General features: G+C 36.4%; 1 protein-coding gene across 13 annotated transcripts; it reads left to right on the top strand.

Annotated features, from left to right (window-relative positions):
- The first annotated feature begins 10065 nt into the window (after nt 1-10065).
- On the top strand, nt 10066-13072 carry LOC110937497 (DNA mismatch repair protein MSH2-like). 13 transcript variants are annotated; one of them, XR_004890665.1, is made up of 8 exons: nt 10066-10499; nt 10601-10875; nt 11030-11103; nt 11432-11718; nt 11939-12027; nt 12100-12188; nt 12273-12347; nt 12867-13072. XR_004890665.1 is itself a non-coding variant. In XM_022179923.2 (8 exons), exons 4-8 carry the CDS (start codon nt 11657-11659, stop codon nt 12954-12956), a joined length of 402 nt encoding a protein of 133 aa, XP_022035615.1. In that variant the 5' UTR covers nt 10067-10499; nt 10601-10875; nt 11030-11103; nt 11432-11656; the 3' UTR covers nt 12957-13072. The 13 variants fall into 13 exon arrangements, 10 of the variants coding, with proteins under 10 accessions (XP_022035615.1, XP_022035619.1, XP_035844568.1 ...); XM_022179923.2 differs by having other exon boundaries at nt 10067-10499; nt 12276-12347; XR_004890666.1 differs by having other exon boundaries at nt 10080-10499; nt 11464-11718.
- The last annotated feature ends 227 nt before the right edge of the window (nt 13073-13299 follow it).

Genomic DNA, 13299 nt, shown 5'->3' with positions numbered 1-13299 from the left:
AGTTACATTCTTACCCCAAAACTTTATCAAATTTTATCTTTATCCTTTCTTAGCCCTTAAGTTCAGGAAATGCAATTTTTAACCACTTAACTTTTTATGAACTTTGTAAATGCCACTTTGACCCCCTCAAGAGTTTTTATCTTGACGATATAAATTCGAGTTAGTCGGGTCGTGTATAATATGTTATGATTGTACGATATAAATTCGATTTACGTTACGTTTTGATCCAATCGCAATGCAACTGTAGGATATATTGAGTTCAATCGGATACGTTAAAACGTGCGTTTTCATATGGTTAACACGTCACATAATGCTTGGACTAATCCCTTCGATATAAATTAATATAATGTAAATGATTTATTTATTTTATTAAACTAAAGTAGTTAAAGATAGAACCTATTTCAAAAATGTTTATAAGGGGTAAACAAAAATATTAATCAATGTTTATTGGTTCTATACTTTTATTTCCGTGTTCGACTCTCAACTCAAATACGGCAATCACTATGTTTACGTGACATTTATAAGAATTATCACCGCAATCACCCCATCAATCGTATATCGAGTATATCCGTTAGTTTTTTTAAAGATATTACTACACAAAATTACATTTATGCAACTCGTGTAATACATGGGGTTTTTAAAAATATTATTTTTTCTTTATTATGTAGTATATAAAATTAGATTTATTCAATCCATATAATAAATATGGTTTATAAAGATATAACTTTTTATTGTTTGGTATATAAAATTACATGTGCTCAACCCGTATAACACATGAGGTTCTTAAAAATGTAACTTTTTTCGTTATTTAATATATAAAATTAAATTTACTCAACCCGTACAATACACGAGGTTCCCACTCAAATATATAACATTTTTATTATTTAATATATATAAAATTACATTTATTCAACCCGTATAATACACGGGGTTCTAACCTAGTAATATTTATACCATTTTGTTTTTGTAACACGACTAAATACCAAATTTGATTGAAATAAAAAAAAGATTAAAAATAATTATACCAGCCTGATTCTTGAAACCTTTGTATTTTATTTGGTTAAAATGTGTATTTATTTCAAAATTAAAAATAAAGATTAATCTACATCATCATCATCTATATATACACGTTTCCAAAACCCTAGATGAATATGACGTACAAGAAGACCATGTCGTCCGTAAATGATATCTGTAAGCTTTTTCCGGCAATGACGCTGGAGAATACATCATCATCATCATCATCATCAGGGAATAAGTTGTTGAAGAACAAGACAACTAAAAAGAAAGAAGAGGCGTTGAGGAAGTTGAGCGGTGGTGTTAACAAGAAGGAGAAGAAGAAGAAAAAGAAAGAGGATGAGGAGCTTGAAGAGTGGTGGAAGTTCGGGCGCCAAACTTCTTGCAGTGAGAGAAAGAAGAGGTGGAAGTTACTGGGTGTCAAGAAGTCGGGGAGTACCTATTTCGCTGCAATAATCTATCCCGATGGTCGTCTCGTACGCCTTGGGACCTATACGTCATCCAAACTCGCAGCTATGGCTTACGATCAAGAGTCTTTGAAGATTTACCATCTTCAAAAACCCCTTAATTTCCCGCACCGGGTCATCATTGGGACGCCGGAACCAGGTATTACCAATTACCAATACAACAACCGAACCAATACAACAACTGAACCCCGTAAATCTCACTCATAGCAAAGCTATTTTTAGGGTTTTAATTCGTCTGATTATAATAATTAATATTTATTTATTGTTTGTTTATTTGTTTTTCCCATATTTATGGTTGTGGTTATGGTTATGGTTAAGAGTATCCAGACATGGTTTTGAGTTTTGGTAATTGATTTTAGGGCGATTTTCATGGTATTCGGTTTCTTCATTTGCATCCTTGCAGTGTCCAACAAAGAGTTTTCCTCAAATTTGGATTTGATTGTTTTTATATAGTGATTTCAAATATACTTTGTTCACTCGCATTAAAGTTACAATAGTGAGGGTTTTTTAGATGAATATATAGGTAGTTTGGTTTGGTTTGGTTACATTGTTTTAGGTAATCAGGGAACTATTTTTTAAACAGAAACGTGAATAGTGGTTTCATTTTAAGGACAAAAATTGAGTTAATTCTTTTTAAACATGATGGCTGTTCAAACCTGCTTTAAGCAAGGTGCTTGTCCAAACCTGTAAGTTCTAGACCGAGAACATGCATATCCCAAATTAAACAAATCCGTAGTTCGGTTATGGTTGTAGTTAAGGAACTCCCGTAACCGAAACTAGCAGTTATGATCAAGGGTAGAAACCAAACTGAGCCGAACCGCGATTTGCACACCCCGAATGAGAGGTAATCAGGTTTTAGCATAAGAGTGGTGGGGGTGCTCCACTTTTTATCACTCACCACCAGCTTCCGCAACGTCATCAAACTTCATTCCATCACTAGTAATGGATTTTAATGGGGTGCCTATCACTAGTGATGGATTTTTTTTAAAATAATAAAGTAACAATACAAATTTCATTTATTTAAAAATAAATACTACATTAAAAACCCTAAATTACAAAGTAAAAAAAAAACGAAACATTGCAAAGTAAAAAAAAAAAAAAAAAAAAAAAAAAAAAAAAAAAAAAACTAAAAATTCTACGGCGAACCTTTGGCCCTGTGGGTTTTTTCTTCGAACCCGAACCGCGTGTGCTTGAACCTTCCATTTTTCGGTTTAGAATGTAGAGTGTAGAGATGGTATTTTTGTGGGTTGAAATAAGGTATTTTTTTGTGGGTTTAAAGATTAAGATGGATGGTATATATATAGTGTTTAATTTTTTTCATATTTATTTAAACACCCCCCAACGGTCCCCTCAACGGTAACTTTCAAAATTTCACACGTGGTCACCACTGGTCACCAGCACATGTGGTCACAAGGACCGGTGGCGGTGTTCCACGCGTAGTCACCCATGAACTATGCTTCATCACGGGGCACCCCACTCCCCTAATACTCGTATCTCTAGCTATATGATTGTATGTCCCTTTGAAAGTACAAATGGATCATGTGAATGGTTTACAATTACATCTTAGACTCCCTGGTCATTGCCATCTTAATTTCCTGCACCAGCTCTTCATTAGGACTCCCCGATCATTGCCATCTCAGGGCTTAGGGTTTTAAATAATACTTTTAATATTTTTATGTGCTTTATGTGAAATTCTATTTGAATGTTTCGTTTAAATTTCGAATTTCTAGTTGGCAATCAGATGTTTGAGCATTCATTAGATTCTTCACAGGTTGTTTGTTTATTGAGAAGTGACTTTATAAAAAGTCATCTATAAAACTTGAACCTAAAACCTTCAAAACTAGGTGATCCAATCCACCAACCCTATTGACGTTTACTCTAAATTAAGTCGCATAAATCAATACGAGCAAAGCCTAAGAAACCTTTCTAGGGCCTACAAACAGTATAATCATTGATTAATCGTAAATTATAGATGGTATTATGATAAATTATTTAAATTAAGAGAAACTGGATCAGATTAATTCAAATATAATTATAGAAACGGTATTATATCGTAATGATATTAACTTTTATTGATGTGATATAATAGGTTTCATGCATATAGCATATGGGGTATTTGAGAATTCATATTCATATTCATATATGATAAAAAAGAAACTAAATGAATAGTGAATGATAAAAAACAAAAAAATCAAACTAAATGAACAATTAATTAATTTAGGTTCATATATGATAAAAAAGAAACTAAATGAATAGTGAATGATAAAAAACAAAAAATCAAACTAAATGAACAATTAATTTAGGTTATATTAGAATATGGGGTATGGGGCGGGGTTGTGGCGTGAGTTGGATACAAACGCCCAAGTCACCACCCTGGGTGGGCTTGGGTTTCGGCGTGGCCCCTTGGGCGGGGGTTTCAGCCTGGGGGCGGGGGTTGTGGCGTGGGTTGGGTACAAACGCCCAAGTCACCACCCCGGGTGGGCTTGGATTTTGGCATGGCCCCTCGGGGCGGGGGTTTCAGCCTAGGCGTTGGACGGGGCTATCAAGATGACATGGCAGGATCTCATTGGCCAAGACAAGTAGCTGTTGGCCAACGGCTATGTGTTTAAAAAAATTATTCACTATAAATACTCACACTTCTATTCATTTTTTTTACTACAACTACTCCACCTCTTCTATAATCATCTCTATCTTATTTAAAAAAAAAAATTTCTCATCCAACCACAATACGAAAAATGAATCCTCATAATCGTGGTTTTGACCCGAACAATCCGTGGGCATTCCAAGAAACACCTAGCCCAGCATCCAATCGTCCAATTGCTCCCTTTTTAATACACTCCACGATGCCGGATATGCAATGGCGGAACCAGAAGAAATATTCAGGGGTATCTCAATTTTTTTTACCGTGTGTTTATATAATTTATAGAATGGAGAATTTTTTTTACCTGTATTATGGGGCAGGGCCAATCATGAAAATCAAGTGCCCTGGTCGAGCCATAAAAAGACACTTAGGCCTTAAAGAATTAAATTTTATAAACTAGTTTTTTTAATGTTATTAGTATTTAGGTTAATGAATCCCTATTGAGCATTTCACATTTGAGCTATGTTTCATGAATCAATATTGACAATAAGTTCCGGGCTAGATTTATTTTTAATTTTTACGTAAGGGGCCGATCGATTACGCAAAGAATGAAGACTGTGCGTTGGAGCAAGAAGATTGTAAACCGAATTTCGCTACAAGGCATACTAATTGTTGAATATAATGAAACTGCTTCTCAATATTTATACACAACACAAATCCCTTAATAGTCCATCCTCACCCCACCTAACAGGTTATATTAAATTGTTTCTTTAAAGAAAGAATTAAAATGTATTTTTTTGGAATTGAAAGGTAAATTAAATTAACTTTTGACTTTCAGACTTATCTTCCCAAGATGTACTCCTCAAGAAACCTTTCTTCCTTGTATCAAAACCTGCAACTTTTTTTTATTTCACTTCAACGCTAACAAAGAAACTTTACCAACTTTATCTTTCTTCTTTGTTTTCCTTCCATGGTTATTTGGGCCAATATAATCAGTATTTTTTGGTCTTAATTTCAGTTTGTAAATTTTTTTTTGAGGGGTGTCCTAGTTGTTGTTGAGGAGTGTTCTTAGTATAAAAATCGAGAAAAAAAAAATTTTACACTACCGGATAAAAGTTGAGCCGTAGCCCGGGCTACGCCTCGGACTACACTAGGTCCGCCCCTGCGGATATGGCTGGTTACGCATCGTTTATCTCGGATCGTTTAAAGAATGATGTCGGTCGAAAACACCAATGTCTTTCGCGCAACGCGCGTCATTGAAAAAAACTAGTATATGATAAAATCAAAACTGAATGAACAGTACATTCAGTTTTGATTTTTTATTCATTTTTTAATTTTAATTCTTTATTTATTACATTAACTTTTTTATATTGGGGTGAGGGTTGGGCCGTGGTTTGGATACAAATGCCCAAGTCACCACCCTGGGTGGGTTTGGGTTTCGGCGTGGCCTCTTGGGCGGAACTTTCAGCCCGGGCGTTGGGCATGCCTAGCGGTCCTCTGTGGCCGACTCTCATTGGCTGGGTTGGCTAGGCTATAGCGGCTAGGTTTAAATTTTAAAAAATAACCGTTTGGCGCTAGGTCCTCTGTGGCCGGCTCTCATTGTCTTGGTTGGCTAGGCCATAGCGGCTAGGTTTAAATTTTAAAAAATAACTGTTTGGCTTCAGCCAGGGCATTGGGCGTGCCTAGCGGTCCTCTGTGGCCGGCTCTTATTGGCTGAGTTGGCTAGGCCATAACGGCTAGGTTTAAATTTTAAAAAATAACCGTTTGGCGCTGGGTCCTCCGTGGCCGGCTCTCATTGGCTTGGTTGGCTAGGCCATAGCGGCTAGGTTTAAATTTTAAAAAATAATCGTTTGGCTTATATTGGGGCGAGGGTTGGGCCGTGGTTTGGGTACAAAGGCCCAAGTCACCACCCCAGGTGGGTTTGGGTTTCGGCATGGCCCCTTGAGCGGGAGTTTCAGCCCAGGCGTTGGGCATTCCTAGCGGTCCTCCGTGGCTGGCTCTCATTGGCTGGGTTGGCTAGGCCATAGCGGCTATGTTTAAATTTTAAAAAATAACCGTTTGGCGCTAGGTCCTCCGTGGCCGGCTCTCATTGGCTTGGTTGGCTAGGCTATAGCGGCTAGCTTTAAATTTTAAAAAATAACCGTTTGGCTTCAGCCCGGGCGTTGGGCATGCCTAGCGGTCCTCCGTCGCCGGCTCTCATTGGCTGGGTTGGCTAGGCCGTAGCGGCTAGGTTTAAATTTTAAAAAATAACCGTTTGGCGCTAGGTCCTCCGTGGCCGGCTCTCATTGGCTTGGTTGGCTAGGCCATAGCGGCTAGGTTTAAATTTTAAAAAATAACTGTTTGGCCAAGCCAAACGGTTCACCCAAGTCACTATAAAACCCTCCAACCCCACCGCCTGTCCACATCGCTACCCCAACCCTTCGCTCCACCTACCCGAACCAACTACCCACACTTGATACCGGCACAACGCGATGAAGGGCAGCCAACCCGGTGAGACATGTTACTGGCCGGAAGCTTTCGCTAGCTATCGGCACAACGTGGGGAATGACCAGCACAATTTAAACGCGTCCTAACACAAGTGGCGCGAGCTACGACCGAAGCTCGACCGTTTTAAAGCCTACTACGATAGCGTTCCGGGTGGTGATATAAGTCACGAAAACCGGGTGGCGGTGGCCAACATCGAGTTCCGGGGCAAGGAGCGGAAGCCGTTTGACAAGCTCGCCCTGTTCGAAATCTACCTAACGCTTTAGGCTTTTTTTTCTTAACCGACCCAACACGTCACTCACCAGCGGGGAGGCTCGAAGTCCACGTGTCAACCCATGCCTCAAACATGAATCCTGTAATTTTTACAGTGATTTAGTGGTGAAACAAGAGTTAGGGTCTACGCTCAGTCTTTGCAAGAATTGAAACAGTTAAAAGAAGAGTTGCAGGATGATGTCGGTCGAAAACACCAATGCCTTTCGCGCAACGCGCGTCATTGAAAAACACTAGTTAAAGATTAAAAATCAGAAAAAAAAAAACAAATAAGGCCATTTATAACCTAAAGTGAAATAACACACTAGTAAGCAACAATTGGTTACCAGGGGCGGATGTAGTTTGAGAATAGGGGTAGCCCCTGCTACCCTTGAAATGTTGTCCCTTGACATTTTTCTAGATCCGCCACTATTGGTTACATAGGCGAAATATTATATTAGCGTAGTTTAACATTTTGTAAATATGCTTAGTCGTTGCTAGAGTTTTATTGTTAATTATGGTTGGTTTTGACCCGTTTCAAGCCATTGGTTTATTAAATATGATGTTTCATCAATCAAATAGTTTTGTTATTTCATCTGGTGTTTCAGCTAATCTTTCTTCTAAGAAACTAACGTGTTAGGGTGGGAGGGATGCTCATATACACTACCCTTAGTGCCGCCAGTCCTGAAGTGTCATGTCCTTCACACTCCATTCGAGCACCCTACCACCCTTAGCTTGAGCAATTTTGGAAGGGACACTAAAATATTTTTTTTTTAAATATTCATGTACCAAATATGTTTTATACCAAACAAGTTTAAATCCAACAAAGGCATGCCCTATGTTAGCGACATTATTCATGGTGTCTTAGCTTGTCTCATTATGATTTCTTCACCTGTGATGTATAGTTTAGTGATGTTTATATAAATAGAAGATAAAAATATATATTAAGCAAGCCTAATATTGCCACTGTATTTCCTATGACGCTATGATTTTGTTCAAAGTTCGACCAACTTTGAAAATGTTTAAGAGGAAGACAACTTTTCAGAATCGTTGAACTTGGTGAATTGATTTATTTGACACACTAGTTGTTGTTTTAGCCTAATCAAATTAAGATTTAATTTACGATAATAGATACTCTTTGAGGAGAACGTTTATATATTTAATTACAACTATTCAGGACTACTTTAAAAATGAAATATTTCATAGAATAATAATCAAGTTTTAATCCACACCATCACCAACATGCCACCACCACCACCACCACCACACATAACCACCATCCTCCACCACCAATTGCTACCCATATCATCGTAACTACCGTTGTTCACCACCACCGCTGATACCCCCAACCAGCATCGTCCTCTCTTTAATGTCGCCATCCACATACAATTACCACACCAAAAGCCCTAACCTCATTACCCACCTGCAACCCATTCAACTACCACCTGACTTAACCCGCCCCTATCTTCGTTTTCCTTTTCATTTCTCAAGTAATCTATTATAATTATTTTCTTTAATTCAATAAACGGATTATCATTATTCTTTGTTTTTTGTTTAATAAACTTATTATAACTTTTTTTTAACTAATTTGTTACATTTTTTATCAAAGTATGTAGTTTCATATGTTTCTTATTTTATTTTTAAGGTTTATATAGATGATTTATGTCGTGTGCGTGTAAAATTTGTGTAGTGTCAACACACGAATATCTATGTCGTGTCAGGTTTTATATATCTAGCACGATTTCGGGTTCGTATCATGTTCGGGTTTGTATCGGTTGAACCCGCCAACCTGCGAACACGACCCGTTTATTGATGCTTGAATATTGTTTCACAGTGTAAACTCGTATGTTAGTTTACCCTTACAAGAATTCACTTGGTGGTTTCTAATATCCATCGACTTAAACATCAGCACACCAAAAGTCAAATATTTCATTAATGCCTTTGTGATTTTATGTTAAATATTTCACCAAGACAGACAAAAACGGGGTATGATTGAATTTTGTTACTAGTTATGTTCTTCATAAATCCAAACATAAAAAATACACTAGAACATCCTTTTATATTTCAACATACTTCTTCTATTAATTACATCACACACCTTTTGGCACACTTCTCATGTCAAATGATCTACTTTTCTAGTTGAAGGTGTATTGATGATCACTCGAGTCAGTGGAAGTTGTGTTTTTAAATACTCCATCCAGTTTAGAACAAAGATTCGAAAACTCGTGTATGTGTCATGTGACCCAAGCAATTCCAAAACTTATGTTTTTAACTTTCATTTTGCTCTCTATGGTTTGATCATTTTAACGGTTTTGCTCCAATAGTTTAAAAATAACCATTTTCCTCCCTGATCTTTCGAGTTTGTCGCTAGTTTGCTCCCTGGCTCTAACTCAGTTAAAACGTTCAATTAAAAGTAGGGGTATTTTGGTAGTTTACTCCCTGACTCTAACTCAATTAAAACATTTAGTTAAAAGTCGCGATAGTCGTGATCGGCAGGTGGTGGTGGATGGTTGTGGATGGTGGTGGCGGGTAGAAAGAGTGGTTGGAAAGATGGCGGATCAGAAAAGAATTACTTATATACATGTAAATAAACAAGTTATAGGTTTATTTAGGTGAAAAAGACTTACATGTCCTTGCTTTTATCTATAAAATTACCAAAATACCCTTCTAGTTAATGGACTTTTTGGATGGAATTAGAGGCAAGGAGCAAAATGATGTTAAGTTAGAAAAATCAGAGAGGAAAATGACTATTTTTAAACTATTGGGGCAAAACCGTTAAAATGACCAAATTACAGGGAGCAAAATGAAAGTTAACTAAAAAAACAAAATCTTTTGATATGTTAAACCCTAAAATTTGTTGGTAATTCTAGTGTTATCGACATATTTTGGTAATACTGGATTAGCTTGTCGACTAAGTGAATCTTGTTAAAATTTAAACGAGTTAGGAGATGTGAAAGTACAACCTTATTTTAATTTAATAAGATCAGGTATCGGTTTTGTTTGGTTGGGCCTTAATATTTATCTGTGCCTTAATATTTGTTTTTGTTTGGTTGGGCCTTAATTATAAATCTATATATATATATAAACATGATAAATAAGGGCTGATGTGTCATGATATGAGGGCTTGGAAAATGATGTGGCATCACCTTAGGCATTCTAGAAATTGGTTTTGGCTCCAAAATTTCGGGTCTTTTTTTTTCTTCATATGGGTATACAAGGGATCCGGATTTTGACCCGGGTATATATTGTTTCTAAAATTTTATTTTCATTCAAGAACACTACATAACTCTTCTCTCTATCTTCCCTCTCAAAACCCTAGCGCAGCCATGTCTGAAATGGAGGTTGCTTGAAGCGGATTTTACGGCAGCGGATAAACACTAATCAAATGATTCTTCTTCCTCCGATTATACCTTAATCAAATGATTTCTTCATTCGCCTCTCCAAGCTCCAACCTTTTCAAAACACAAACACAATTAGGGTTTCTTCTCCATCTCTCTGCCGCTTCTCTATTCTCCATGGCTCTTAGATGCTCCTCCGTCAATGTGTGACCTAAAAGTAGAAACATGCTCCTTTTTCATCATACAACATCGCAAACCCTAATTCTTCAAGCTGAGATACTTTGTGTCATAATACAACAACGCAAACCCTAATATTACGGATTTTCGATGTGTTGGTGATGATGTTAGGGTGAATACAACCATCGGGTATTGCATCTTTTTTTGATACATGTTAATTTGTTTCTTAATCTATTATATTTGTTATAAACTAATCTGATTGAGCCTTAAAATATTGTACTCCGATGAAGACGATTGGAGTATGTGATGGTGGTCTTACAGCAGATCTAGGGTTTAATGGTGATTCCAGGAGACGGCTAGGACTAGGCTTATGGTGCGAGATAGGAAGGGCGGCTCATCATGGAGGTGGTGTTGGCCAACAAGATTTTGGTTGCATCTTATATGGTGGAAAGAAGCAAACCGATTGAAAAGGTTTTCCAGCAAAGCATTTGGTTCCCTCAGCTCAATTTATACTCTCCTATACTTTGTTAAAGTCACATTTAGATTAGCCAGCTTGATCTAAGAGGTATTTAAATTTTTGCTTTAAATGTCATCCAGTTCCTTTTTATTTGGCTTTATAACTTTCAACCATTTTTCTTTAATCTTTTGAGGATTGTTTAGAATTGGAAGGGGTGATAGGCAGGTTGGATAACTGGCTTTGATTAGCAAGTTTTACGCAGGTTATTATCTTTGGCTATACTCTCTTTAAGCTCCGGTGTATCTGGCTGCCATTCTTGAATAGGTCGCTGCTGATGTAAGTTTGGTTGTTGTGTTTTCTAATTTGGAGTGTGCTGGTTTTGATTAGATTTTGTAAATTTACCCTCTTTTTCCCTTGATTGTAAAATAAAAGATTGTTATTATTTTTTGGTTTAAAGTTGTTTTTGGTTAGATTTTTTGTAATATATTGTCAAACGATGGGTGTATTGATTTCTTATCCAAGTAGCTTCCCGTAGTGCAATGTTTTGAGTTGATGAAACTGGTAATTTTGCACCATGTACATACATATTAATTAAAGTTTTGTTTGATACCCAATTTATTTTTTTTGCTAAAGTTTGTTACATTTGTGGTTTCGCTTTCGTTAGCACATAAAACTGATTTAGAGTATCCGTGGAAGGGAAGAAGGTGTGGTAGTACTCTGGCGGTGGAAGCGGTGCTGGCGTGAAAGTTTACAGGGTCCGGTACTACGGAGTGGCCGTGGATGAAGCCGTTGAGGGATGGTTGAAGACTGACACAGTAGATATGGTTCAACGAAGGCACGCAGCAGGCCGTCACGCGACCTACAGACCGGACGACACCCGTGAGTGGCGATGCGATTTGGGTTGAAACTTTTGCGAATTCATGTCTGGAGTAAATTCGTTCATTTTCAAAGGTATATGATTCATATATATATATATATATATATCATACATTTTGAATGTTTTTTATTTTTATTTTACTGAAAACTCACATCAGAACCTTTTTTTTTGTTTGTTTCATTAGGCTTCGAATTTTACATTGTTTGTGTTTAGAAATTTAGTTTTGTAAAATTAAAGACAATTACTAATTTTGGATTTTATTGTATGATTATTTTTGGATTGTTTGTGCAAAAGTTTCTCTCCGAGCTGGACTTCTTGCTTAGTTTTGCTGACCTGGCTGCTAGCAGCCCCACCCCGTAAACGAGATCCGATATCACACCACGGTAAGAATTCTCGGTTTAAAAGCATTCGTCAGTTTAAAATATGTATTATTTACCAGAGGTTGTTATTTACAGGATACGTAAGATATTATATTGGAAGAAGTAGACACCCTTGTGTGGAAGCTCAAGATTGGGTGAATTTTATACCAAACGACTGCAAACTTGTAAGATATATATTATTATGCCATTTATGGCTTTTTTTGTTTGTACATTCATTATTATTATTATTATTATTTTTCATAATTTAGTAGGTGAGGGGAAAGAGTTGGTTTCAAATTATCACCGGGCCTAACATGGGAGGAAAATCCACATTTATACGCCAGGTATTAAGCTCGGTTATCATATTATTTTTTCCTGATTAATCTTATTCAGTTGATACCGTAACATACGACCTTTGCAATGGTACATTAAGAATATAATGACCTTCTGTTTTTCCACTTGAAAATTTGTTATGATATTTTTTTGTTTATTTAGACAGATTGGTGTTTTATTTTGAACGGGTCAAACATGTAAAGATAAGATATTTAACTATAAACAATATGGGTCAAATGGGTTGATAGTCATCCGCCATGCACTCGTGCATTTAACCTCTGAAATTGTCTTAATCCTATTAAAATATTTGTGATCATATTTTACATGGAAGTTATTTATAAGATTAAAAAAAGTAGATAAATATGTTTTTTGCGGCTCAGCCCAACCCAGCCTGTTTTAATTCACACAATATATTTACTTTGACCCGTTGGTTAAGTGACGCATTTTGCCACCTATACTACTTTTTACCTTCGTTCTTTATTTTTGGGTTCATTTTTGTTCTCCTTATAGTGATGTGATACCCATTATAGGTTGAAGAAGATAGAATATGGAGGTGGCAAGATGGTCGGGTTGAAAACAGAATGTCCAGGTCGGTTGAAGAAATCTTTAACGATTTGTGATTTTTTCTCATTCATGTATTTCAATTATTTAGTGTACTCTAATATTTGCATTAGTAGTTTAACATTTATATAATTAAAATATTTGTGTCAAATTTTAGGCAAGTGTTTTGTTTTAAGTTGATTTGTTTATGTGTGTAAATGTCTTTAATATGGGGACTATTTCCTGTTAATGTTATATCACAATAATAAGAAAGTGTTGTTTGTTTTTTGAACTAGGGCTGATGTTTGAATGTTTGGAACTACTTACTGCATTTAAAATGAATTTGTACATATTTTTGAATGTTTTGGAACTACTTACTGCATTGAATTTAATAGCAAGTACTGGTGTACTGGAAATAATATA

The sequence above is a fragment of the Helianthus annuus genome, chromosome 4 (genome assembly GCF_002127325.2).
Source record: "Helianthus annuus cultivar XRQ/B chromosome 4, HanXRQr2.0-SUNRISE, whole genome shotgun sequence".
NCBI classification, from domain to species: domain Eukaryota; kingdom Viridiplantae; phylum Streptophyta; class Magnoliopsida; order Asterales; family Asteraceae; genus Helianthus; species Helianthus annuus.
The sequence above is the reverse complement of the archived record's forward strand: the minus strand, read 5'-3'. Positions and strand labels throughout refer to the sequence as shown.